The sequence below is a fragment of the Halichoerus grypus genome, chromosome 10, assembly GCF_964656455.1.
Source record: "Halichoerus grypus chromosome 10, mHalGry1.hap1.1, whole genome shotgun sequence".
Lineage (NCBI taxonomy): Eukaryota > Metazoa > Chordata > Mammalia > Carnivora > Phocidae > Halichoerus > Halichoerus grypus.
The window spans coordinates 35,446,415-35,474,221 of record NC_135721.1 but is presented as its reverse complement, the minus strand read 5'-3'; the positions used below and the strand labels follow the sequence as shown (position 1 = coordinate 35,474,221).

Sequence of the window (27,807 nt, the reverse complement as noted above, 5' to 3'; positions counted from 1 at the left end):
GTTCAAGAGCAAACAGATCTCATTCCCGGTGCGGAGGGGCAGAGTCGGTAAGATTTCTGGGACCCGTCCAAGGAGAGAGCTCCAGACTCCACACAATGTAGGGAAATTGTCAGGGGGCCAGGAAGCTGGCCTCAGGTATATTCCTGCACGTCTTAATGATGATTTAGATGTTCTTAAATCCTTCTGACATTGGAAAAAACACACGAAGATCTGACAGCAGGGAGCGAGGAGCCAGAACTGCAGTGAGCTTCTTGCTGTCCCTCGGGGCCCTGACATTCACCTCTCCAGTGAGTCATTCCAGGGAAAAGGAATCACTTTTCCTTTGGTCATTTAAACTGAAGAGCAAAGAAGTAAACATGTTACATTTTAGGAAACACATGATGGTCGCTGGCCACATAGAGGCTAATTTCTTTCTTTGTTCCTGGAGCTAGGCTGATGCTTCCTAGCTGACAAAATTAACCAGAGAATCACATCCCTCTCTCTGGTTTGGCCTAGAAGGGGTCTGGCCTCTGCCATGGTCAGTGTGGCTGACCAGCACGGGATGAGGCTTCTCACTTCCTGGTTCAGCCATGGAAGTGGCTGTAGGTCAAGGCCACACCAAGGGGACTGCAGTGGGCAGCCCACCCTGCCTTGGCGTCCAGCCTCCCTGCCTTCGCTGTGGCCAGGATACTGTAAGCAATCGCTAGGTTGTGTTGGGTTCTGACTTGTGTTTTAAAATGAAACAAAACAAAACAAATCTTTTTTTTTTTTTTTTAGTTTTAAAATGTGTGTGTAGTAACCATAGAAACCTTCTTTTGCATTCACTAGTGTTTTGGAAAAAATCCCTCCTGTGTGTCTATCTGGCTTATGTTGTCTCCATAGAATTGTGGGCTCCCAGGGGAAGGGATCTGTGTGTTAGAGGGGAGTCTGAGAGAGGCCCCAGACTTGCCTCTGCAGGCGAGGCCAAGGCTCTGGCTTCATGATCCCGGGGAACCCACAGGAGGTAGCCAAAAATAAAGACACCCTGTCCCCCCACCCTGCTTTGGAGGACGTCTTGTAAGCTGAGGCTCTGGTGTAGTAACTCATCTCAACCTTGTCACAACACTCTGGTCTCACTACCATCATTAGCTCCATTTTACAGATGAAGAAACTGATGCACAGGGCGGCTGATGACATGCCAAGGTGCCGCAGCTACTAAGAGGGCAGGAATCGGGATGTAAACCCAGCTGTGGGGCATCGGAGCCCACAGGGGCAACCACTCTGCCAGGCCGTGCAGGGGGATCCCCGGGGGTTCCCAAGCCTGGCTGGCCCAGCAGTCCCCAGGAGACTGGACATGTAGACGTCCATCCCTTTCTCTCCCCCTACACACATGTGCCTGCTAAATCAGGTTCGTGGGGGAATTTGAGTTCCAGAAATCTGCATTTTCATTCTCTAGGTGATTTAGTGTGATAGGACCACAGAAAAACCAGACGACGGTTCCTGTGTGGACCCGCCTGGTCTCACTTCTGGACACAGACAAGTTCCTGAAAAGACATGGGGATAAAGCATCTGTGGCCTGAGACAAAAAGCCTAAAGATGAGTATCTTCACTGGCTCTGTGGAGCTCCCTCCAGCAGCTGCATCCGAGGCCAGAGCTCCCCAACCAGACATCTTGGTCTCGAAGGACTTTGCTCTTCAACACCCTTGTATCGAGCCTTTCCTATGGGACAGGCCGACCAGCCTGGTCCCTGCTCCACCCGGGGAGGAGGCTGCTCTTTGGCCGAGTGAGGAGCTCCTGGCATGGCACCCAGCAAAGGGCAGATGATGGTAACAGTAACGCCTGCCTACTTTACAAGGTGGTAGGGAGATTGGCGCATTTGTCATCAACGTTAGACACTCTCCATGTGCTGTTTTGCCAACATTCTTTCATTTCGGCCATTCAGTGGTCCCGGAGGCTAGAGACGATTATGCCCACTTTATAGAGAAGGAGGCTAAGGAGCAAATGCAGACCTGAGATCACACCTGAGTCTGCAGACCGCAGAGCATTTTCACTGTGCTGTTCCAGATGGAAGGGTAAAGATGAGGAACACAATGGTGACAGTACTGGGGCCACCCATGGGACCCAAGGCAGGGGACACAGGCCTTGTGGACTCTGGGTTGAACACCCTGAGGCCTGGTGGGAGGGGGAAGTCAGGGCAGGGTGTGTGTAGTCCTTACTTTTAGCCGTCAGTGTCTTCAATGAATGAGGAAGAGAGAAGACAATGTTAAAAGGACTCTCCCCACTTGCCACATGCACACACGATTTGTTAGGATGTGATTTGTGTGTGTGATTTGATAATGGGGTCAAGAGGCTGCCCTGGCCACAGACTCTGCCTGCCCACCCCCTCCCCGGCTCCCCCTGCCTCCAAGGCTGGGCATGAGGCTGCTGACTTGGAGCCCCAGAGCTGCCTTGAACCCTTCCCCTCCTCTGCTCATAAGCTAAGGCTTTATCTCATCTGCCCCAACAGCAAAGCCTGTTTGGGAAGGTTCTGGCTGCTCCAGCAAGCCTGCTCTCTCCCTTTCCTGGTCTGTTCCTGTCTCGGTCTCTCCTTTTTCTGCCTTCCTTCCCTCTTTGCCCTGTCTCTCCTTGTCTCTGTTTTGGAAGGAATTCTCAGAAGACACACGCACATCCTCATGGTCTTGATTTCCTGTCCCCACTGTCCCTTTTCCTGCGTGCTTTTTGTTAGGTTCTTAACTCCTGGTGTTTTCATCCTGTATGTGTGACATGGGGAGGAGAAGAGGACAGGGCATATTAGAAAGACTAGGCTGTGGGTGACCACTTTGTTAAATGGAAGTGACAATGATGACCAGCATGGGAGAAAAGAGGACTCAGTCTGACTGTCTGCGGGTCCCTTCCTGCAAAGCTCGTCTGGCCGTGTGGGGCAGGGGAAGGGATCAAAGGCTGGACTGCTACCCCGGCTACACAGTCAGTGGGGAGGGAGCACCCTGTGGCTACAGGGAAGGTCAAGACCAATGTCCCTCTCCAGCCGCTTCTGCTCAAGAAATTCTGGAGTTGGGGAGTTGTCCGTGTTTGTGTATTAAGGGGAGCCAGAGTTACTGAATTTTTTTTCTGGATTTATCTGAAGACTTGTACAAAAAATACCAGTCTGGTTAATCCCTTTTCAGCCCCCAAGAACCTGAGGCCATTTAGAACCTCCTGCTAGTGGTCAGCACTAGGGCGTTATGGCTGAAGGGCCCTGACTGCTCGTTCTAGGCCTCTGCGTGGACCCCCACCCGACACACAACACGCGCAGTGCTGGGTGGTGTCTAGCTGCACAGGCCCCCCGTGCTCGTCTCATCTGATATCCTAATGAGGGAGGTCAACCCTTTCAGGGACAAGGGTGGCCCCTAAGGGTGAACCAAGTGCTACCAGGACAAGGGCAGAACTTTCAAGGTGGGCTCTCCCCTTTACAAACTCTGCAGGGGCAAATCAGGATGAGCAAGGAGGTTCTGCTCACCATGACAGAGCTCCAGTATTCCCTTGCTACAACAGGCCTGGCTCATTCTTTCCCCCATTCTGGAAAGGACACCCAGGAAGGCCTATGTCAGGTGCAATGGTTCCGCGGTCTGGGGTAGGAGCCAGCTTTTGCCGGGCCTTCGCCTTGAACCTAATCCAGGCCTCAGTGCCATGGAGTCACGAGAAGCCCAGCCCGGAGCTGGCAGAACCTTCCTGTGGCCAGGACTGACTCCTGAATTAGCATGCCCCCCTTTAAGCGCTGGGCCAGGGAGAGCCACAGAAGCAGAGGAGGTGTGAGGGGGCCTGCGAGGGAAGGAAACATCACTGATGGAAGGTGCCTAGAGGGAGGGGCTAGTGGTCACAACGAGCCAGGAGCCATGGTTTCACACAGTGTCATCGAAGATCCACATTCTACAGATGTGAAAACTGAAGCCCGGGGAGGCGACTCACCCAGTCACACAGTTAAGAAGGGACAGGATGGAACCTGTGTCTGACCCCCTCGTGCTCATCCTCCACACCACACATACCTGGCATGTGGCAGGTGCTTAATGCACATGGTCGGCAAATATGAGTGAATGAACAGATGGATGAACGAAAGAACTGACCAACTGCCCGTTCTCGAAGTGGGCCTTGAGGGATGACTGGGCTACAGGGGCAGAGAGGACCAGCAAGTGCATTCCAGGCTGGGCAGATGAGATGAGCACGTGGGGCTGTGCCAGGCTGGGGGAAGAGAGCTGGCTGGAGCAGCAGGTGGGTGATGCCTCAGTGGGATCCTGGGAGGGGTCCTCCCCCAGCCAACCTCCCAGGTCGTGGCTTCACTGGGCTCGCTGGGGAGGAAATGGGTCTGTTCGGGGTGGGGGGATGCTCATGCTCACCTAGTACCTTTCCCCTGAAATTAAACCCTTGGCCATGTGGCCAAGGGAGGCTCGCACCTACAGAAGAAGTTAAGAACGGGGACAACTACCTAGCCAAAATTTAGGGGCATTGGCTGTCAGCATCGTCCCCACCATCCGCACCACCTTCATCACTGCCATTGTCTCTGGCACCATGGTCATCACCATGCCACCACGAAATTCGGTGGTGAAGACTTTGGCCGGGGAAGCTTACTGGGTCTCTAGCCCAGTGCCATCACGCACTAGCCGGATGAGCTTGGGCACATTTTACAATCTGTCTATGCCTCACGTTCCTCATAAAAGGTCATGTATATGAAGTTCTTAGCATCCTGTTTGGCGCATGGTGTCAGGATAAGTTAGCTATTGTTATCACTGTTACTATTTTTATCATAATGAGCCTTCCAAGTGGAGATGTTGTGGGTCATTACCGTAGCACCTGATTTACAGTGTGGGAATGAGACTGACTCCTCCCCACTTTTCAGGCAAGGAAAAGGTTAAGACCTAAGAAGCAAACACACTTGTCCAGACAGCCCAGCTCCGGAGCCTGGGCAGCCAGTGGGTGGGAAGCAACGTTCTGCCCCTCCCCGTGTGCCTGCCTCTTTCATTCCTCCCCTCGGGCAGAGACCCCCAGCCTTTCCCTCTGGGTGCAGGCTCGGCTGAAATGTACTCCAAATTGTCCATTAAAACACACTGCCACTTTATGGTTTGTTCGTTTGCTCCTAAAGACGTAAAACGCAAGCTTATCAAACAAAAGTCACACTTCGCCATGCCACCTTGAGTGGTAAATTCCATCATTATTTGCGCCCTCCAGCCCCCACAAAGAACACTGAGTTCCCACTGGAGCTGGTGACGTGCTCCAAAGATTGACCTTTGGCACCCCTCACCCCTTCAGCCATGGGCCCAGTCACAAGGCAGGCGAGGTGGGGGCCAGACAGGTGGGGAAGAGCCCAGAGATCCTGTCTACCAGCGGGGCACCTTGGGTAAGTTTTTAAACTTCTCTGAGTGTTAATATCCTCATCTGTACAATGAACTTAATGATAGGAGCGTCCTCACTGGCTTGTGACAAGAAGTAATCAAATGATACGTCAAAGCACTTAACCCCATGCCTGGCCTCTGAGAAGGGCTCAACATACTGTAGCCAATAGAGAGAAGTTGTTGTATTGTCTTCTGGGCGTTCAAACCACACCTTGGATGTGGCACAAGCTGGAACTGGCCCAGGTTCTAGACAGACCAGGCTGGAGTCCCGGGATGGGGTCAGGGTGGAGCAGAGGCAGGGCTGTGGGCATTCGTCGGGAAAGAAATTGGCAGTCTGTGACAAAAAGCATAGCTCTAAGGGAGGTCAGCTCTCATACTTTTTATCCAAAACTCTGCCAGAGGCTCGGTTGAGAGCTTCAGCCCGATTGCCTCCGGCACCAGAAGCCCCCTTAGCGGGGAGGGAGATTCTTTGCTGGGTCTGGAGGTGGGGCGCTGGCCCACACAGCAGCTCTGCCCCAGGCTTAGGCCGGGCACTTCGGGGAAGAGACAGTGTAAGGTAAGATACAGCCCCTGACCTTTTGGAACTTCTGATGTGGGGTGGTGGCCATGATGCTCATTCACTATGTTTCCATTACTCCTGCTTCTGAGCACACTATAGGATCACTTTCTTCTCTCCACACTTCTCCTTGCCCCCGGGGCCGGTGTGGCCATGTGATTGCGTCAGCCTATCAAATGGGAGGAGTGACAAGCAGCACCTCCAGACGGATGCTCGGAAGAGCTGATGCCACACTCCCTTCCTCCCACCGTAACGACGGCAGGTGGTCGAGGCTCCATCAGCCTGTGTCTTCGAATGAAGATGATGGGGAGCACAGCCTCCCACACACCACGGTGGGCTTGCTGGTATGAAATCTCAACCCTCTGCAGGTTCATGCCCACCACTCAGTGTGAGGTCGCTGAGTGCTGGGGTTGACTTGTTACGGCGGTACAAGCAAACTCATCCCGAGAAGCTAGTGAGACAAAGCCAGTGCTAAGGAATGGCCCAGACATGGAAGGAGCCCGGGAGGTGGCTGCAGGTGGGAGTGGGGAGAGGACTAATAGAACAGGGGGATTACCAGGCAGCATACGGGGCCGACGTGCAGATTGAGACCATGAATTTAAAGCAAGGCAGCCGGCCTACTGTGTGCTTGTCTCTAACACCAGTCAACAGCTCTGGGGCAGGCACGGAGAAGAGAGATGGGAGGGCTCCTCCCAGGCTGGGATTTGGCCAAGGGGCTGTGACAAAAGAGAGAAAGGTAGAATTGCTGAGGGATTCACACTGGGGCATGGAGGATGAGCCAAGGAGCAGAGCCTGGACAGGGAGGAGAGGGAAGCCGGGAGGAGGCCTGGGGTAGCGCGTGGGGGCTCAGTGCATTCAAATTCCCGATGAAGGCGAGGAATGGGCAGCCGGGGGCAGCTTGAGTTGCAGGGCTGGGAGGATAGGGAGAGGTGCTGGGAATCCAGATTTGAGGGCGAGAGGAATGAGGGGGTCCAGGTGTGACTGCAGGAATGGGCCCCCGTGGAGACCCGCACTGGCCACCAGAGGAGGGAGGGGTATGGTCCATCTGACTGGATGTGGATGTCAGCGAGCATGATGACAGAAGGGGGTGAAATGAAGGCTCTGGCTAGGAGGGGGTGCAGCCATGTGTGAGCTCTGAGAGCCAGGCAGGGCCACCTGGGCTTCTCACCACTGCCCAGATTCTGGCCCTTTCTATATGAGTGATCCGAAGACTTATTTCCCCTCTCAACGCTTTGGTATCACTTGCAAAAATGGGAACAATACTTTGTACCTGCCTCTTGGGGCTACTACGAAGACTGAAGGAGATCATTCAGACAAAGCACTAAAACAGTGCCAGGGCACATTAATTGCCAATAAGTGTCAAATATTACCCCTCAGAGTAGGTTGAATTGTAGCCCCCCCTCCCCATGATAAGTTAAGACTCTAACCACACCCCCCTGCCCGCCCCCTCCGCCCCCCGCCAAGCCTGTAAATGTGACCTTATTTGGGAAGTGGGGTTTTGCAGATATAGTTAAGTCAAGGATCTTGACATGAGACAATCCTGGATTATTCAGGAGGGCCCTAAATCCAAAGACAAGTGCCCTGGTAGGAGACAGCCCTGGTAGGAGACAGACGAGGAGAGACACACCCGGAGGAGGAGGCCGCATGAAGACAGAGGCAGGGAGGCCGCCACAAGCCAAGGGGCACCTGGAATGCCCAAGGCTGGAAGAGGCAAGCAAGCATTCTCCTCCGGAGCCTTCCGAGGGAGTACGGCCTTGCGGACACCTTGATTTTGGATTTCTGGCCTCTAAAACTGTGAATGAGTAAATTTCTGTTGTTTTATGCCACCGAGTTTTTTAGTAAGCTGTTATGGTGGCCCTAGAAAACTAATATATTCCTGATGTATCTGGGCCTCAATAATCCTTACCTTTGGAGACTGACATGGGCATTGAAGAAGAAAGTGCATGAAAATTTCAGGGACAGTGAAGATGACCAATAAATACTGGGTTGTCCCTCCCAATCTCCACCATACTGGCATATGCACGCACACACACACTGAGCGCATAAATACACACAGGGACAAATGTCCAGAGCAGCCCCCAACCTCATAGATAGCAGTGTTAGGGAAGGAGAGGGTGGTGTATCACCAGACACTTATGAGGACAATGTGACTTGACTGAGGAGGTTTCCTGTCATCTGCTGACCACAGGCTGGGCCCGGGGCCACGCAGGTCTGAAGAAGCCAGGCACCGACCACAGTGGGGACAGAGGCCAGCCTCCAGGGGCAAGACTAGGTGGCTTCGTGCTGTCTGATTAATCAACACAGGTCAGTGTCCCATCAGTTTCAAATACTGACACCCCCCCCACCCCCGAGAACTTGAGTCTGTGATGAGCAGATTTGGGGTCACATTTTCTTCCCTCTCTGAGTCATGGGCAATGGGGCTCCTCCTTTAACTAACCTCACATTGGGCAAGGCTTGCTTCCATTTTGGATATTTTCAATTGGAGATCATGCAGGCTTATGGAAAATAACTTTCAGTTACAGAAAACATGAAAAAGAAGGTTCTTGGCATTTGGGAACTCTGGTAAAGAATTCTGTCTCTCTGAAACTGGAGTTTTATTTGATGTTTCTTGGAAAGAAATCATTCGACTTACTTTATAGTCTTTCAGTTCTTCAAAGGGTTCAGAATCAGACACACAAAAAAGCATAAATAATCCAAAAAAATGTTGTACTCTATCTTGTGAATGCTCTTTCCTTCCTTTTCATAAGGTATATTTATGAACTCTGAAAAGTAATTTCACAGAAAAAAAATGCAATCTTAGTCCAGTTTTATAACAACGAAAGTGTTTTGTTCCCGCCTTGTGGATTATTTTTAAGGCAGTGTGGTCTTATTTACACAAGTGACATACACGACTTCCCCGAGGCCAAAGTCCTTCAGATTTTACATCTGCCTTCTTGGGTGTTTATGCTTTCAGAAAAGGGGATTTGCAGTCTGGGAATGTGTTCAGTTAATCCAAACGGGGCTCTTTCCCACTGTTTCAGACTCCAGGTGTTAGACTTTACCTGTGGGCAGCCCACCCTCCTTCCTCCCCTCCTCCCCCTTCCCCATCCCCTCATCCCCCTTCCCCATCCCCTCATCCCCCTTCCCCATCCCCCCCTCCCCCTTCCCCATCCCCCCTCCCCTTCCCCATCCCCCCTCCTCCCCCCTCCTGCTTCCCTCCTCCCCGGGTCCATGTGTAATCAATTGGTCACACTGGCCACACACTGGATTTTAGCCAGGGGGAGAGGCAGGGGGGCAAGTGTGTCTTTTCCATCTCAGCCTGTCTGTCTGTCTGCCTGTCTGTCTGTCTAAACTTTCATGGCCCCGCTAGGCAGGTCAGTCCCATGGGCTGGACCCCAGTAGAGGCAACAGTGCTGTGACCCACGAGGGCGGCCAACAGCCCAGTCCCTTTGATGCTCTGAGAACAGCTCCCAGAGGCCTCTTTGCAGACGGCCATCAGATAAAAGAGGCAGTGCCCCAGGGCTGCCCCGGCCATCTGGTGGGCAAGTATTTTAAGCCTGATTTCTTCTGGAAGGAAGTTCTGGGAAACTTCTGCCCTGGTACTCCACATCTGTGCACAATCGAAGTCCACACGTGACTGGGTCCCACAAAGGGAAGCTCTCAGGGTTCCGGAGGGAGATGGGGGAATCTCTCCCATCCCCCCCCAATTTAGTACTCCCTGAACTTGTCCAAGGTGCTAGGGTAGCCATGTGCTTTCCCTGAAAAAAGACGACATCATTCCACAGATGTTCCCTGAGCACCTACTACGTGCCAATGCCGGGATGTAAGGAACGGGGTCCACACAGTCCTTGTTCTCACGGAGCACAGAGCCCAGGCCTTGCCCATCACTGGACCACCAGAGATTAGGGCCTCAGTCCCACCCTGCTGTCCTACAGCACCCCAAGTTCTAACGCACACCAGAGTGTGGGCTCCAGGAGTGTGTGCAAAGCCTCACTGCCCAGAGACTAGAATGGAAGGTGAGACTGAATGGGGCCGCTGGGGAGGGCCACAGCGGGAAGGGGACATGCGAGCAGAGACCTGCAGCTGCTGAAGATGCCAACCGGCCCTGAGCCAGCCCTGTGGCTCTCGGGGAGGAGCACGGGGGAAAGAGGCACAGCAAGACCGTGATGTGGGAGTGAGTACTCCCGGGGGGATTCTGGGAAATGGCCCATACTGTTGGGATCGATTTCCTCAAATGTCATTTTTCTTCTGATTACCGAAGAGTTGAGACAGCAACCTAAGCGCCCATGCCGACAACATTGTGAGAGGCTGACTTCTAGGCGTCATCAGGCCTTTGTCCTCCAGGGGACTTTTTTTCTTTTAAAGATTTTATTTACTTATTTGACAGAGAGACACAGCGAGAGAGGGAACACAAGCAGGGGGAGTGGGAGAGGGAGAAGCAGGCCTCCCGCAGAGCAGGGAGCCCGATGCGGGGCTCGATCCCAGGACCCTGGGATCATGACCTGAGCCGAAGGCAGACGCTTAACGACTGAGCCACCCAGGCGCCCCTCCAGGGGACTTTATCTATCAGCATCCTGCCAGCACCAGGGCTCTGGGCAGCAGCTTTTAAAGGAAAGGGTTTGGAGGAAGCTTAGTGGCCCTGGGCCCTGAGCAGGCACCATGTGGAGGGAGGAAGGGGCCACCACGAAGTAAAAGAGCACCTCCCCCCACCCCACTCTGCCAAAAACCATTTTGCCAAAGTTTGGACCTGCCTCTTAGGAAAGAAGTGTATAATCTGAATAGGCCACTGTTCCCACGACTGTTTTTTAAAAGGCAAAAAGCACAAATCATGGTCTAGTAGCCAAGAACAGACTCGGGCTTTCATGAAAGATGATGTAGCACAGAATCCTAATTGGACATTTCACTGTCCACCCATGCACCCCTGGGTCGTGCGGTGAGCCCCTACTGGGTGCCGGGCACTATGTTAGATCCTGCTGAACCTGATGGATGCTGCCTTGACCCTTATAATCTGGAAAGCAGAGAGATGCACTTTCAAATAGAATTATTAAAATCCCTGGGCGGGGACAAGAGCATCTACCTGGGAGCCAACGGAAGTCCAGCCCCAGAGCTCGGTGACTGGGTGCCTGAGTCAGGCTGAGTCACCTGGGAGCTTTGCTAGCCTGAACCCTCCCCAGACCAGGTGGGTGGCAGGAGACCTGCTCTGGGAAGGACTGGGAGGAGTCAAGGCTGGGTCCATTGGGGCTCACACAGAGGCAGTTTGTGAGTGGGCTGACCCAGCATCCTTGCATAGGACTGAGCAAGTGTAAGGTGACCTTCCCCCTGAAGAGCTTGTTTTCCAACTGGGGGCCATGTGGGTTGTGATCTCTTCCCCAACACAAGTGACTGTGTGCCCCATCTAAGTATCCATGCCTGAATGCTTGCTCTCAGGGCCTGCTGTGTGTCCTCCTTGCTTTTCAGGGGACCAGGCGCTTTCCCCCTGATTCTGGGATCCCTCAGATGCCACGCCCAGCTGAGCTGTGAAGGCCAGGACCAAGCACAATACAATACCATTTGTTACCTGTTCTACATGCTGATTCCGATCCACCTCTTACCCCATCCTACACACACACACACACACACACACACACACACACACACACAGCCCAGCCAGCGACCCCTTCTCCTGTCTCTGACCTTGCTGAGCCCTTCGGATTTGCCCTACCTGATCAATTGCACTCTCCCCAGGCCCAGAGCCCCAGCAACACCTTGCAGTGGCCTTGGCCCTGGGCCCTCCAGCCCATGCTGTCTGTCCTCCCACTCACCCCGAATTTGGCAGGAAGCACGAATACGAGTGCCAGCGCAATATGACAGGGGGAACCAGAAATGAGGATTGAACATTTGGCAGCTACAACAAAAATTTAAACAAACAGAAGGTATCTTACTGAGTGTTGTCCTTCAGAACATTCTTCCGGGGGGTGATGCGCTTGATCTCGAGATGCTGTCCTGGGCCACAGGGTTTCTGGAGTCATCCGTGGGAGTCCTGAGTGAGCTGATTCAGCAGCAACCAAGCCCTGCCACACACTGGAGTGAAAAATACAACACTCGAATCCCCGTGCAGTTTGGGAGACGTGGACCCTGGAGGTGGGTTATTTTGTAAGAGCCTCACGTCGGCCGGGGTTGAGCCTCGGCACCCCCACTTCTGGTGCAGTGTCTGGCCCGTGCTCAAGAGACGTTTCCTATAGGTCTCGAGGATGGCATTGATCGTCCTGCATTTCTCCTGGTTAAAGACACCATTTCCTCAGATGTGTTTTGTAAGTCTTAAAAATGTTTCATTAAAGCAAATGCTTAAATATTGACACAGCAGCCCTTCTTCAATCGGCAGTGGTTATAGTCCAAGTGGCTGGGATGCCTTTCTAAAACCCCAACGTTCTCCCTTTAAAATGAATTGATAACACTTTGTTTCTGGATCAGCCCTGACTTGAGTTGGCAGCTCAACAAAACAGAACTCTTCATTAGCCCTTCTTCCACCCCAGCTCCCCCCACACCTACTCCTCCCCCACACTCTGTTTCTCTTCTCTGGAAGTGCCCCCACCCCCAAGTCCTGGCCCAAGTCCTCCCTTAGGACCCTTGAGTTCTTTTCTTCTCTCTCCCTCCACACTGGGAGGCCGCGTCTCCCTTCCCTCCCAAGCGTCTTTCCTTCAGTCCAGGTCCCCGGCCTCCTGGGAGGCCTTCTGTCCCCTGGATCTAACACTTTTGCTCACCGCCGCCACCCAGACACCGCAGAGGGGTCTTAATTTTTAACTTCTTACTTTGACATAAACTCGGACTAATAAAGAGGTTGCAAAATAGTATAAACAATTTCCTTACAGCCCTCACCCAGACTCCCCAAATGCTAACGTTTTGCCACATTTGCTTTCTCCTTCCCCTTTGGCCCCAAGATATAATACACATATGCACATTATAGGTTTTTCTGAATGTCTGAGAGTAAACTGCAGACATGCAGTGCCCCTCACCCCTAATTACTTCAGTGTGTCTCCTAAGAACAAGGACATCCTCTTAAACCACCCTAGTTCAATGATCAAACTCAGGAAATTAACCTTGATGCAATATTATTATCTAATCTACATATTTTATTCAGATTTTACTACTTGTCACAATCATGTCCTTCAGATTTTTTTTTAAGAGAGAGAAAGAGCGAGTGGCAGGGAGGGGTAGAGGGAGAGAAAGAGAGAGAGCGTGCACGTGGGGGTGGGGGAGGGGCAGAGGAGATTCTCTCCCTCTCCAGCAGACTCCCCGCTGAGCGGGGACCCTGACACAGGGTTCGATGCCAGGACCCTGAGATCATGACCTGAGCCAAAATCAAGAGTCGGACACTTAACCGATGGAGCCACCCAGGCGCCCCCCAAATCATGTCCTAAATTTATAGTCAACGGAAATCCCAGATCCCATATGACAGTCTGTCCTCATGTCCCTTCAGTCTCCCTTAGTCTAGAGTTCAGAGGAATCTTCCCCAAATTATTTATATCAGCTTATGTTGGTTCTGCAACAAAAGCCCTCCACTGCCCTGCGGAATGAGACGGAGCCCAGTCTCTTGGGCACGGCCCACCTGGCCCTGCAGCCCAGCGCATCATCCCCAGTGCCTCCCTGTGACACTAGTTCTTGGTAGCAGCCTCACCGGCCTCCGTACCATGCCGGCCTCTCTGTCTCTGGTCTCTCAGTCTGGAACTACTCTGAGCTTGTGGATGGCTGCTCCATACTCCAGCCACACCACTACACCTGCCCCACCACCAGACCTGGCCCTGTGATCTCCTTCGCCTTTCATCGTCTGTTCCTTTGTTCATCCGTTTATCTTTTGTCCCTCACCCCCACTGAGGATAAGCCCATGGGGGCAGGGGGCTCAGCAGTCTGGTTCTGGCTGAGTCCTGAGCACTTGGAAAAAACTGGGCCTGGTACATAACAGATGTTCAATAAACATTTGGTGAATGAGGGATTTGGATTAAAGACAAGAAAATCTTTTCACCTATACTCACACGGGTTAGAGACTTTATAGAAAATGAATGATGAAGAAAGCTTTTGGAAATGTCAGCCGATGACCTAGGAAGCTTTGGTGACACGGCCCTCTTCTTCCAACGGTCCAGACGTCAAGATAATAGAATGGATTTATTTTTTAAGTGAATGTGCCAGATCGTCTACATCCAGGGCTTTCTGTGACAGGCTTCTCAGCAGAAATAAGTGACACATATCGACATGAAGGTCATGGTTGAGTAACATGGGGAAGAGTTTCTGACCAAGCCACAGGCTGCCTGGAACCCACTCAAATAGCAAAGGGGTCTCCCTTTCCTGTTGGAAGGGCCTTCAGAGGCCCTGAACGACCTTGGAGGACCCCAGCCAGATCTCCAACCTCTCCTCAGGCCTCTGCAGAAAGAGCCCCCAGCCTGGGGCCCGCAGAGCGAGCAGACAGGTCAGGGGCGAGCCTGGGCCTCGGGCAGGCAGGACCGGACTGCTCGTGCTTACAACTGGACACGTTCTGCACCGTCACCAGGGAGTGGACTCCTCAGCTCTAGACACGTGTCTGTCAAGGCAGCTGTACATGTCACTGTATGTACTTGTACCCCCTTAAAATTTTTTTCAAAAGAGAAAAGAAAATTGGGGCAGCTTCGGCTCTCTGCAAGAGCAGCAGCTTTTGGAGATGGCCTGCCTGAGTCCCCAGGGAGCCCAGTCCTGACTGCTACAATGCAGATTTCATTGGAGAAAGGGGTAGATGACCTGAACCCCAAACTCTGCCCTGGCCTGGAGCCCAGGGGTGTGCACCAGGATAAGACAAGCAAAAGGAACATTTGTACCCAGCTGGGGCTCTGGGCTCAGACATAGTGCAGAGTCCCAGGGCTGCCTGGGGGATGAGGGAGCATATGGAAGGCTGGGGAGGCTCTGGGTTCAGAGCACCCTCCTAGCTCAGGTCTGGGAAGAAAGGTTCAAGGGCTAGATGAGAATGGAAGTGAGCACATTCTGTTCCTAACGGATGCACAACAGGCCCTCCCTGACTGACCTCACTCTACACTCCTAGGTGGGAGACCACGTTCACAGGGTCCATGACCCCTTTGCTCCATCACCCCAGACTGGGATGCCACCACTAACATGGCCTGACCTGTGGACAAATGCCTGGAGGCTGCCGTGCTGGAGTGAGTGGGGGCTGCAGGTGGACGGAAGGGACCACAGCTTCTGTCAGACTGAGGCCACACCTTATAGAGACACGGGCAGCAGTCAGGAGGCTCAGAAAATACCCAGAACTCTTGGGACAACCCACATGTCCACAGGAGGCCATCAGACGAGGTCACGGAGAGTTGCAGGATGGGGGCCTCTATGGGGTGTGCCACCCCCTCCTGTCCCTACAAGGTGGTTTGGATCAGGCCACAGAGAGTCACAAGTTCCCAGAATGCCTGGAACTGTTTTCTGAGGCAAGGCAGCCTCACGGGCATCCCATCTAAGGCAGACCCCGCCTGGTCTCAGCCTCCTGCTGAGACCCTCCCGGGACCTGAAAGGAGGAAGGGGAGTAGTCCTATGTGGTCTGGCAGAGTCACTGCTGTGGCGATGAGCTCGGTGACCCTGGGCAAGTAGCTTAAATGCTTTGTGACTCAGTTTCCCTATCTGGACACTTGGGGTAATAAGGGCAGTTTCTTCAAAGGGCTATTTGAGATGATGAGATACTCTGAAGAGGACCTCACACATATGTGCCCAGTGGTTGGTTGTCACCATGGGTGTCATTACAGGGGGCTCTGGGGCCGGGTGGGAGGTGGGGGAGACACGGGTGGAGCCACACATCCCCCCGCATCACCTCTCCAAGCTCCCAAAACAGCTTGCTCCCTGGGATTTCACCACAGAATTCCATCGGGGTCTTTCTGCTTCCTGCCCGTGAGACCTGGAGCAGCACAGCTCCATAGCATGTCCTAGTCTTAAGCAATTTTTTTTTTTTTTTAATATTTTATTTATTTGACAGAGACACAGCGAGAGAGGGAACACAAGCAGGGGGAGTGAGAGAGGGAGAAGCAGGCTTCCCGCCGAGTAGGGAGCCCGATGTGGGGCTCGATCCCAGGACCCTGGGATCATGACCTGAGCCGAAGGCAGACGCTTAACGACTGAGCCACCCAGGTGCCCCTAGTCTTAAGCATTTTTATAGTTTCATTTGCACCTGGGATATGGTAGGGTCTTACTACATACTTGGATTGAATAAATGAATGTTTTAGGAAAACCATTACTTAAATTACTAAGAGAGAAATGAGGTTGCATAAACTCTCTGATGTCCTTCTGGGCCAGAAAGTCAACAATGGAACATGACGTCTTTAGGGTATATTTTAAAGAGTGGCCATCCAAGTTCGATCTTGTTTCGTTAGCAGATAGGGGTTTATTGTAGAGCTGATTCTCCCCAAATCTGCTTTAAGGAGACAAAGGGGAGCGGTTGTGATGATTTTCCCTTGCTGAGTCCCTTTTGGTAACACAGTTATTATATGGCAGAACATTCTAGAAACAAGGGCCTTCAACATTCTAATGTATCTTCTTGGTAATGACTTCTTCTAAGGACTCAGGGCTTGTCTCAGGAAACAAGAGTGTTCAGGAAAGGAGATCCCCATGGTAGAAATTAGGAAAGTTGGAGAATTTTTGCCTTGTCATTTTCCATCTTCTCACACATCCTATCTGGTCTTGCCCTAGTGGAGAATTTAAACAAGCAGCTTGTCACCTCTCACCTTCTGAATTTGTTTTCTTCAGAGAGAACTCCTTACCACCTTTTTATTCGGCTCCTTCCTGACAGGGGGGAATGAGTCAGTGCTTATGGCTGCCAGCAACGGAAAGCAACTCTGGTTAACTCAGCACACAGAGAACTTACTGGAGGGGTGGGCGCCAGGCTCACAGAACACACAGGAAGCTGGAAGACCAGGCATGCTGGTGGCCGGGCAGCAGAGCACCACGGCCAGGGAATGCCAACATGCCCCCACAGCCTCAGGGACGCTGCCCTCCCAACAACCCCTCTTTTTGCCTCGCTTGCTCCAGATTCAAAGAATGTTGCGTTGGCCAAGCTTAGGACATGGGTCTGCCCTCAGCAGTGCCAGGGGCAGGGAGAGAAAGGGAAATTGTGGTGGAGATAAGAAAGGGAGGATAAGGGGGTTGGACGCTGGATAATCCCCGTCTCTCCCATAAAGAAAAGCTACCAAGAAATGTGCAGGATATATGGAAGAAAAATCAAGCATACTGAAAGCACAAACAGCAAGCCTCGTAGATCGATACAAGTACTACCCACCTTGAAAAACATCTTGGAAAAATGACAGTTGCTCCCCTAAATGAATATGTAGTCACCATCATCCCAAACAAGATCCCCACAGAACTTTTCAAGCTTAAACTGATTCTAAAATGCATATTTAAGACAACATGCTGAATGTCCGGACGATATTGAAAAGTAAGGATAAGAAATTTAAAACACAAAACTGGACTAATCAAAGTGGGGGATGGGGGAGTACGCAAAATGGGTGAAGGGGATGAAGAGGCACAAGCTTCCAGTTGTAAACTAGATAAAACCATACAGACGTACAGTACAGCATAGGGAATAGACTCGTGTTGTGGTGACTTTGTATGGTGACAGATGGTGGCCACACGTACTGTAGTGAGCATCTTGTAATGTTTATAATTTCAAATCACTCTCGTTGCACACCTTAAACTAGTATTGTGTGAACTATACTTCAATTAAGAAAAACTATAGTAATCAGGATAATGCAGATTAAACAAGATCATCAATGGAAAAGAAAAGAACTGAGAAACAGAACCACCTATATGAGAATTGGTGGATGTCAAATAGCCATTTCAGGCTGGTGGAGAAAAGAGGAGTCTTAGCTGTCTTGGGGGGGGCGGGGGGGGGGAATAAAGTTAGATTCATACAGCATATCATTAAAAAAAATAAATCCAGAAGATTAAAAATAAAAAAAAAACTGTAGAGTTATATGAATAAAATGTAGTATTTTTGAAACTTTAGCAGAGGGAAGGTCTTTTAAGATACGAACTACGGAGGCCTAAGTAGGATGAAATCTGACTTCTAAAGTGGTAACAACTACATCAAGTGCATCTCAGGAAGTAAAAAAACATGTGATGGAATAAAACATATGTTCACAAAAAGATGTGAAGAAGGATATTCACAGCAGCTTTATTCCTCCTAGCCCCAAACCTGGTAAGAGCTCAGGTGTTCAAGAACAAGGCAACAGACCACATGTCATCTGTTCATACAGTAGAATAATACTTGACTTAATAAAAAGGAAGTTACTGATTATAACTTGGGTCTCAAAAACATTAAGCTGAGCAAAAAAGAAACCAGACACAAAAAAACCCATATCTGCCTGATTCTATTCAAACTATCCACAAAAACTAATTTACGGTGGAAAAAAAATAAGAACTGAGGTCACCCCTGGGGGTGGGATGGGAGGGATTGCCTGGGAAGGAGCATGAGAGAACTTTCTAGGATGACGGCAATGTTCCTCACCTTGATAGGGGTTTGAGTGACAGCTTTATCCTTGGTCAAAATATAGCAAATGCACACTTAACATTTGTGTTTTATTTTGTGTACATTTTATCTCAAAAGAGAGAATTCATTAAAAAAAAGAACCAACCCTAAATAATATGTGTGCTGAAGTATTTAGGGATGAGTACGAGGACTATGGTTCACTCTGGAATGCACTGAAAAGTAAGATGGATTAGTGGATGTATGTGTGATGTTAAAAAGTATATAGCAAATTGCGCAAGGTAGAATCTAGGGGGTGGGTGTACTGGGTTCTCTGTACAATTCTTTCAACTTATCTGTGTGTTTAAAAATCTTGATACTACAGGGCGCCTGGGTGGCTCAGTTGGTTAAGCGACTGCCTTCGGCTCAGGTCATGATCCTGGAGTCCCTGGATCGAGTCCCGCATCAGGCTCCCTGCTCGGCAGGGAGTCTGCTTCTCCCTCTGACCCTCCCCCCTCTCATGTGCTCTCTCTCATTCTCTCTCTCTCAAATAAATAAATAAAATCTTTAAAAAAAAAAAAAAATCTTGATACTACAATGTTAGGGGAAAATAGCAACAGACTAAAAGGAAAGATATTTCCGACACGTTAAGAGATGTTTTACTCGTGCTTTATAGAGCTCATCAACAACAGAAAAAATGAAAAACCCCATTGACTGTAAGCAAAGGCCTTGATAAAAAAGGCACATGCCAACAATATCTGAAAAGATCATCCTATTTGTCAATAGAAAAATCTGAATTCGACTAACAATACTACTCTTCCCCCCTCCAGGCTGATACCAACGTGAGAACACTTGGCGGAGAGCGTTCTCACCTGCTGCTGGTGGCTGTGAGTGCAGCCAGGTTGGCGACATCTCCCAACTCTGCTGAAGGGGATACCCCACCTCCCGGTACCACCACCACCACGCAACCCTCCCGCTTGCTGGCGAGGAGCGGCCAGGCAGCGCTGAAGACCCAGAAATGCCAGAAGTGGGACGCCAGGCAGCAAGCAGCCTATCTGTGTGCACTGGATGCAGAAGTCAGAATGAAGTGGTCACAATGGGAATTTCTAAGACCTACTGCTAAGTCAGAATCACATGCGAATTACGGCATTTGTAGAAAAAGCAAAACCAACGTAATGTAAATAAACACACAGAGCAACGGAAAGGATCTGGAAAAATTCGAACTCTTGTGTTGGTGAGGAAGTAGGACCGGGGATGGGAGCCAAACAAGCTGGGTTTGAAATAAATGCGATCTGAAATAAATGTAGACACACACATATCTGTAGTGATGAGACCGTATTTGTGTAGTGCTCGCCTCATTAAAATGAAAAACATGAACAGATCACCAGCTTAAAACAAAGCTCGGCCCGTCTCACGTTCCCAGCATTTATTTCAGAGCAGAACTGATCAATTATATAATTACTTGTTTTGGATTTTATAGCCTAGACCCCGCAAACCAAGCTTTCATTTCTCTGTCAACCCTTAGACCAGTCCCCCCCCCCCCCGCCCCGGGCAGCACAGCATCCCCAACACTCAGGGAGCCCTTACCAGGCAGCTGGATCTGTTCACACACAGGGCTCCAGACACTTGTTGGCGATCCACTTGGCCCTGCGCGTAAGTCCTTTCTACCAGTCAAACCAGACTCCCCATCTTTTGTTTTTCCTTCCTTCCAACTAGGAGACAGGATGGGATGGCAGGGACTCTGCCCCATCATGAATCAATACAGAGCTGGCTCCAGTACCCCCCGCCCCCCACCTCCCAAGTGCTGAGTCATATCGGGCTGTGTAGGCAGAAAACTGTGCAGAAGGTCCTGCCAGCCACTTCAAAACTTTTAAGAGTGGTTTGCTTTTAAGTATGCTACACAGAGTCGTCTTCAAGCGAGAACTCCTAAAATCTACACGTAGGTAACGCGTCCTGTGACTGATAAAGGGCAGAGGCGTGGGTGTTCATATCTAACCAGCTGTTTCTCCACCACCGCTCTGTGAAACAAATCAAACAGCTCACCAAAACTAGTTGAAAGTTTTATTTATATAAACTTCATTAAGAACATAAAAGATTAAGTTTCTTAAAAAAAAAATCTGCAGTTATTTACAGCAGTATTGCACAAGTAAAGTGGCAATTACCCTGTCAAAATTCATCAGTGCAAAACACAAGTAAGCCAGGGAAATCGCAATACAAATGCTACATACGCTGGGTCCTAGGAAACAAGTTAGTGACGGTCCGTATACAGACAGATCAGTGCTATTTATAAATGTGTACCTGATGAGTCCTGATACAGTAACTAGTGGTCACAGAACCTGCACATACAACTTCGGAGAGCTTCTAAAGTCTGATTCCCAAATAAAAGTAGTCAAGTTACCTAGCTGGGAGCTTGAGGATGCTTCTTGAATACAATGCTGTTGGGAGCAGGAGTCCCCTCTGCTGGTTTAGCGTCACGTGTGGACCCATCCCTGCACCCACATGAGCGGGGAGTGGACCACACAGGCACCAGGCTAAATCAGCAGGGATGCTAGAACCATCTACTGACACGGGGCCACTAGGAGGTCTCTCTAAAGCTTCCGCGAGCTTTCACATCTTAACATCTAGTCGAGTGGGACCCCCAACCTCTCTCGAAGCCAACAGAGAAGCAGAAGGAAGACAACCTGAAGCAGGCTGATCAAAGGTAGAGACCAAATGGCTCAGGGCTGGGGGTGGGGGTCTGTACAATTAGCTCCTGAAGACCATTAAGTCCACACCTCAAAGCACAGGACACAGCGGGTGGGGGATAATTTAACTACTCACCAGTTGCCAAAAAGTGGCATGAGGTGGTGTTCCTGACGTCCCTCTCAGGGCAGGAGCAACCTGGCTTACCTGTCCTTTCCTCTTGCCCTGACCAACTCCTGGCAGCACCCCCAAAAAGGGGCCTGTTTTTATTTCTCTGAACACTGAATTGTCAGGGATACATTTTCAATGGAAAAATCTGTCCCAACTGCCAATAATACATTAAAATAAAATAAAATTAAAAAAGATATGGCCTGGCCTTCATAGAATTTGCTTCCACGAGAAGCTGGCTCTTTCGGAATAGAAAAGTCACCAGCTATTTCTTGTAGAATTTTGTGGCCGGCCACATTTATGGTCTCTCACTGATGGCTCAACACCGACTTCATCATCAGGATAGCAAACCCCAAGAACTTAAACCCACGTGACCAGAACTACCAGGAACCAAGGCTGGAGGGCCAGCCCCAGCCTAGGGAAGAGCGTGGGGCTCACAGTCACCACCTCAGAGTTAAAGCAATGAATGGTATAGCAGGGGGCGGGGAGCAGGGAGGTCAACACTTCTCAGAACATAAGACATTAAATAAGCAGGAAATAAATATACAATATTTCTACAAGTTACAGCATTATGAAACAGTAGGACACATTACACAGAAAAAGAATCTACAATATGTACAATCCTCAATTCTGAAAAAGTTTAGTAAAAACAGTGATCTTTACTCATTTATGCTGTACAAAACTTTACAAGAAAGGTAAAGGAAACACAATTGCACACAGACATTTGGCTCAGTTGGTAAGTAAAATGTGACCTCCTAATCTAATAAATAGTAAAAATATATACAATATCAAGACGGGGAAACAGGAGAAAGTTATTCTCTACGGTGTACACTCTTTTTTGCCTGGTTCCTCCGCAACCCCGAGAGCAGTTCTTGGCAAACTCACTTCTGGGCAGGAGTACAGGTAACTGGAAGAATTACTCATGGGATTCTTTTGCATGTGTTTATTGCATTTCTGTGATAAGTCACAGGACACTTTCTACAAACCTCATGGGAGAAGAGGTGGTCAAGGCACAAAACCCGCATTCAGTTTCCAAAAAGGGATCTAGTCTTTTTTTTTTTTCTACAAAAAGTAAAAGAAATACACACTAAAAAGTCAAGGTCTACCACAGTAGGCATACCTTCCGCAGGGAGGCTTCATGATAAACAGATACGTACAGTACAGAGACATCCAGTCATCTCTCTTCAGTCCTGGTGCAACATCCTGCTCCTTAATACTACAAATTCATAGAATCTCTAATTTCCTCACAAGCTGCTTTCGCGGCCAGCCTGGACGCCAGGCGGCCACTGAGCCAGAGGTACGCCAGCACACAGCCCTCGGGCACCGCTCCCAGGGAGCCGCAGTATTGAAGAAACAGAGTAAAGTGCTCCAGTCAGAGAGACTGGCACTGAGTACGGAGATCCTGGGAGGGGAGAGGTGCCCAGAACCAAACACATCTTTGGTGTGTGTGTGTGTGTGTGTGTGTGTGTGTGTCCAGCAGGTCCACCACCGCCTTACAACTGTGTGGATGTCATGACCCTACCGAGGGGTTCGAGACATGTCGGGAACACAAGCTCACACTCAACATAGCTTTAAAAATATTCAAGACCCCAACAAGATTGTGGGGGAAAAGAAAATCCTAAGAAAGGAAGAATATTTGGAATCAAATCTCTCTACCTAAAGGAAAATGCGTATATGCTGTAGATATATATATATATATATATATATATTTATATAGAATTATCAAGATACAAATGAATGGATTTCCCCACTTAATTTAATCACATGAAAACACTGGTCCTCTGGGGGCCCAAAGCAAAACAAGAGTTGTTGGCACTGCTGACTCGTTTGAAAAATCACGTTTATCTTTTAAAAAGCTATTTAATGATCTGAGGTTTCAAAATCTGGAAGAGTTAGAGGGTTCACGAAATGATCTCTACTTCTCCTCTTTCACTGCTTCCTGATCTCTCTCGGGTCCCCCCAAATTGTTTAACTGCCTTTGAAATGTCAGACCAACTCATGGGCCCTCCATTTGCTGCACCCCTCCCAGGCAGGTGTGGAGAAAGAAAAGAGCGCGCCCAACAGAGGTGGATGCACCAAGGGTGGTCCAACACCACCCACGTGTCCCGAGAGTAAGGGAACAAGACAGACCTCTGTCTGAAGGCTGAGAGGCCACTTCAGATTCGGGCTCCAATGCAGTATTTTTACAGCACAGCGGAAGGCAGAATTAAGCCTTCCTTTCAAAGTGGATTTGGGGGGGTGGGAACCAAGTGTCAGGCATCAAAGGCCAGGTGAACCTGGAGTTGGATGAAAAGCCTGGATGCCCAGGAAACCGCCGCCTAAAGCCCCGCCCACGGCTCGTGCCAATTCCCACGAGGGCTGGAGCTCCGACACCTGCAGCCCAAAGGGCTCAGCTGCGAGGGGGCACGTTCCCCACCTGCCGACAGTGCACCTGTGACCGCGGGAGAGTCTGCAACCAGAGGAGCCCACAGCGCCGAGAGGCACAGGACCTATCTGTGCTGTGACTGGGAGTCCTTCTTCAGAACACTTGTAACTGACAAGCCCATCAAAACCAGTGAAAGCCAAAAGCACACACGTCCCAGGGAGGAAGCTACTGGCAGACAAGACCAACTGGGCCGCACATGCCACAGGCAGATCCTGACTCATGTTCTGACCCGATTCCCTTTCATCATGAGAATACACTGGACCAAATCTGTGCACCGGCCTCCAGACAGACCAGAGGAGCATCACAAAAGGAGAAAAGGAAAAATACACGAAAAGAGTTTTAAAATTCTGCCACAGATGCAACTGAATTTAAGGAGGTAAGTATTTACAAAACGGGAGTGGCGTATCAATACAGGCTGACGACAGACCCTCTGCCCCTTTAATCAGTTTCGTTTCATAAGAACTTTTTTGGTATTAATAATGATTAAAAAAAAAAGCATGTCAAAGAGCCAATGGCAGGGAAGGGAGGGGGCTATCTCATACCTCTCCCGTTTAAAAATTCTGTACAGTAATCTAAAAATAAACTAAGGCAGCTTTATCAATTAGCTGGCTCAGTTTCCACTGCAGAGTTTATATAATCCTCTGAGAGTAGGCAATAGGTTCTTAAAATTTTAGTACAAAAATCATTCATGAGTTGGTTAAAAAGTTTCCATTTCCTTTTTGAAAAACCTGTTCTTATTAAAGAAGGTGGAAGAAAACCCACACCACGTGTAAACACCATTCTTACATAAAATCCTGCTCCAAAGAACCATGATTTGTACTTTTTTTTTTTTTTTTTTAAAAAGAATCCTCCCTCATTTACATTCACAACAAACTTCCACTGGAAATTCTGCCATGTGGCAAACAGAAAGGTCAAGTCCACGTGCAGTGCGGCATCCTCGGGAACGCGTCGGCCGGCCTCCCCGCACGCCCTCTCAGGGAAAGAACCGCGGGCTGCATGGCAATGCCACTTCTCACACCGTGGTGCTGGGGCTTGTTGGTTTTAACAAGCGAAATGTCTGCACCCGTCTGGCTCTGCAAGGAACCCGTCGTCACTGCAATCTCCACACCAGGCGGACGATGTAACGTAACAGTCGTAAGATAATCATTTGGGGGTGGGCTTCGGCTGCTTGGTAATTATTCAAAAAGACCTGAAACAACAATAGGAAAGCTTCTTAGTTTCTCAGCCCTCGTGTTATTTTTGGGTGGGGGACGCCTATGTTTAAGGGAACCACCAATCCCATTTTCACAGCTATGAAGGGCACCCCTTTACAAGCGCTGCACCTTCCGAGCACGGGTCCTTCCCCCGAGACTGCGAGGCCGAAGTCCTTCCTACCTCCCCCACAGAGGGAGACGTCGCCACATAAGGAGCAGCATGCCAAATGATCTGCTTCTTTACAGAAACCAAAAGGATGCTTGGAACCGCAAAGCAATCCCTGAATCTCAGTTTGCCCCTCTAAAAAACACATGTATTCTTTCTATGGGCCATGTCATCATTGGCCAGAACTGCCTCGATCAGGGGATGCTTCAGCCTGTGTGCAGGTGTGGAGGAAAGCCATCCCCCAAGTCACTGGAGTCGGCATCCCGTGGGAAGAGGTAGGGGTAGAGGGGACACAAGAGAGATGTGAAGGAACTGTCTCACAACCCAGGTTATTAACATTCAAATACGCGACTCCCCCGAGGGTGAATTTCTGATAGCTGTAGTTTACTTGAGAAACCAGTGATTTGGGGTAGTTTGTCCTAAGAAGCTAAATCCAGTGGTGCACGGATGCGCCACCGCACCTCTGGCTGCCGGTGGGCGGATCCACTATATAAACACGGGTGGCTCAGCACTGAGTCCACGGTCACACACACAGGCGGGGTCAACCCCCACCCTCCCACCCCACGTGGGGAGCAAATAACAGTGAAAAATTTTTAAAAAGGCCTCTTTGCTAGTGACCACCATGTTCATGACAAGAGGAGAAACTGTTCAAAAGGCAGTTGCTAGATTAAAGGTGTCCGAGGTCCTCAGGTCTTCCGGAGGGCCCACCTGTGAGTTCTCATCCATTCTGCAGGTGAGTGCGGGGTGTAAATCAGAGCAGCCAAAGGCGGCAAAGGAGCACACCTGCCTCTACGCCAGGAGCTACAACCCTTCTCACGGTTCGGGTCTGCAACCTACCCTCATTAAGGTTGTTTCCTTAATGAGTCATCTATGCCCGAGACCAGCGCTCCGCTGTTCGGGGCTCTCCACGAAGCCCCTTCTCAATCGGGCAGGTGAAGCTTCCAACACAGCACGGTGGAACCACGGGCCACGAGTGGGGCTGGGAACCGGTGTCCCCCGTCACACACAAACACTGCATGCAGACACCAGCTGCGAGCGGAGCCCCTGCTTGTGACTGTTTACACGAGCTCGCAAGTACTTGTCTGACAGGACGGGATTGTGATAAGGCCCGGGCATTTCCCGTTCTCCTTCCATAACCAGACTGGAGGAAATCGGCTTTCTGTAAGAGATTCCTGTACAGGCGCTCCGTAACCACAGTCTGTGATTTTTATCTGTTTTACACACAAGATTGCTTTGTTTTGATTTAACTTTCAAAATTACTTTGCTTTTTCTGTGTGAGAATAATTTAGGGGAAGGTTAATTTTAGTTGAGACTAATATTAATAGGTTGAAAGAGGCTTATTCAAAATAAAACCACGACTTACTAAAATGAAGAAAGCTCACGCAGGGCTAAGCAATCACTTCAAGGTGGGAAATCTCATGTCAGCCAGGTGTCACTACCAGCCTCAGTACGACCAGAGAATGCGGTCAAAGTGACACCAGTAAGGGGACAGGGCCACATTAGGGACAGGTCCCAACTGCTTCCAGACCTGGCAGCGTCTGAGAGGAGACATCTCCCCCCAACCCTCTGAGGACATTGGGTGGACAGCGGTAGCTGGCACGCTGAAGAGTCTCATCACGAGACGAGTCTTTCCAAGTTTTTTAGGGTCCTGCCTGCATCCCAAACGTCAAGGATGTGGGGGGTGTTCAAAGGAAGCCGGGGAGGGGGTGGGGGCCATGCAGGAAATTTTGGCAAAAGGAACATACCCGATCCCTGACAAACAAGAAAATGCTACAAGTACTCAGGAAGGACAGTGGGAGGCCTGCCCTCTCAGGCAGCGCGCATGACAACACGGCACATGCTTTTAAGCCAGCGAGAAACTGCTTTTGGACAACATTCAATGGAGGAAGCCATTACGACTGAACGCCAAGGCCACACCAGTCCCGAAAACCCTTGACCACTGGCACAGCTCAGTGGGTGCGGCCCATGGCTCAGAAAGAGCTGCAGGACGGGCAGACTCGCTGCCCTCTAGCACCTGCAGCCGTCCGCGTCAGCTCACTCACAGGAGCACGCGGTAGGTGCCCGATGACGCCAGTGTGGGGCAGGCGGTACGATGGTGGCGGTGGGTGAGGCCGGCTGGCCGGCCTCCAGCCGTCGGCGCTGAGCACACATCAGCGCAGCCAGCCGCAGGTCTCAGTCTGGCCTCCGGAACTGTCAACACACACAGTTCTGTTGTTTAACCCCCCGTCTAATGTACTGTCACTGCAGCCCTAGCGAACGAATATACCCGTTCATGCTTAACGAACATTCTTGGTCCTTCCCTTTTTAAAAAAACAACACTTCTTAGATCAGACTTGTGTGACACTGTTTTAATCTAACTCATAAAAGTACTTTAGGGAGATATATTAATGGGATGCATTTGGGTAAAGGAGATTTTAAAAAGAAAAACTGAATATGCTACTAAGTACAAACAATTCATGCATTAAGGTGATCTCTTTTGCTCACACACACACACACACACAATCACAAGTGCTTGAAGTGTAGGACCCCATCCTGTTGGGTCTTTTTATCTCCATGGTCTAGCAGGAACAATATTCTTTGGGGTGATTGACTTTTATGGCCATCCCATGTGTCCAGAAGATGACTCCTTCAACATTCAGCTTTGTGTCTCCCTCCAGGAACCAACTCCGACAGTCCACGCTCCTGTCTGGGTCAGGGGCTCCCGCAGCCCCGAGGCCTGTTTGCACGGGACAGGGGGTGTGCTGGGGCCCGACTCTGAAGGCCGTGTCTGCACCCACTAGGCCTGGTGGGCAATACCTGTGTCTTCAGCAGCAAGTGCAGAACAGCGACGCACAGCCCAGCCCAAGGGCTACCCGTGGGTGCT

General features: G+C 50.3%; 1 protein-coding gene and 1 pseudogene across 24 annotated transcripts in view; one reads left to right on the top strand and one right to left on the bottom strand.

Annotated features, from left to right (window-relative positions):
- The window catches only part of LOC118544625 (NADH dehydrogenase [ubiquinone] 1 alpha subcomplex subunit 1 pseudogene), a 297,076-nt pseudogene extending 277,450 nt beyond the window's left edge, over nt 1-19,626 (top strand). For 6 of the 15 annotated variants that reach the window (XR_013441699.1, XR_013441696.1, XR_013441694.1 and 3 more), the window contains 3 exons: nt 5,980-6,221; nt 8,066-8,181; nt 11,314-12,191. The product of XR_013441699.1 is annotated as an NADH dehydrogenase [ubiquinone] 1 alpha subcomplex subunit 1 pseudogene, transcript variant X15 (transcript). Of the gene's footprint in view, nt 1-5,979; nt 6,222-8,065; nt 8,182-11,313; nt 12,192-19,140 lie in introns of those variants that run through there. The other 9 variants (XR_013441706.1, XR_013441701.1, XR_013441711.1 and 6 more) reach the window with 4 other exon arrangements.
- The window catches only part of BCL2L11 (BCL2 like 11), a 145,031-nt gene that overhangs the window by 75,653 nt on the left and 41,571 nt on the right, over nt 1-27,807 (bottom strand). For 3 of the 9 annotated variants that reach the window (XR_013441682.1, XM_036106485.2, XM_078056286.1), the window contains one exon: nt 20,358-24,774. The exons of 5 other annotated variants lie outside the window; for them this stretch is intronic. Coding sequence is in view for 2 of the 4 variants with exons in the window: in XM_036106485.2 (XP_035962378.1) it covers nt 24,676-24,774 (99 nt within the window). In the remaining 2 variants the exon portion in view is untranslated. Of the gene's footprint in view, nt 1-20,357; nt 24,775-27,807 lie in introns of those variants that run through there. One more of the 9 variants, XR_013441683.1, reaches the window with a different exon arrangement.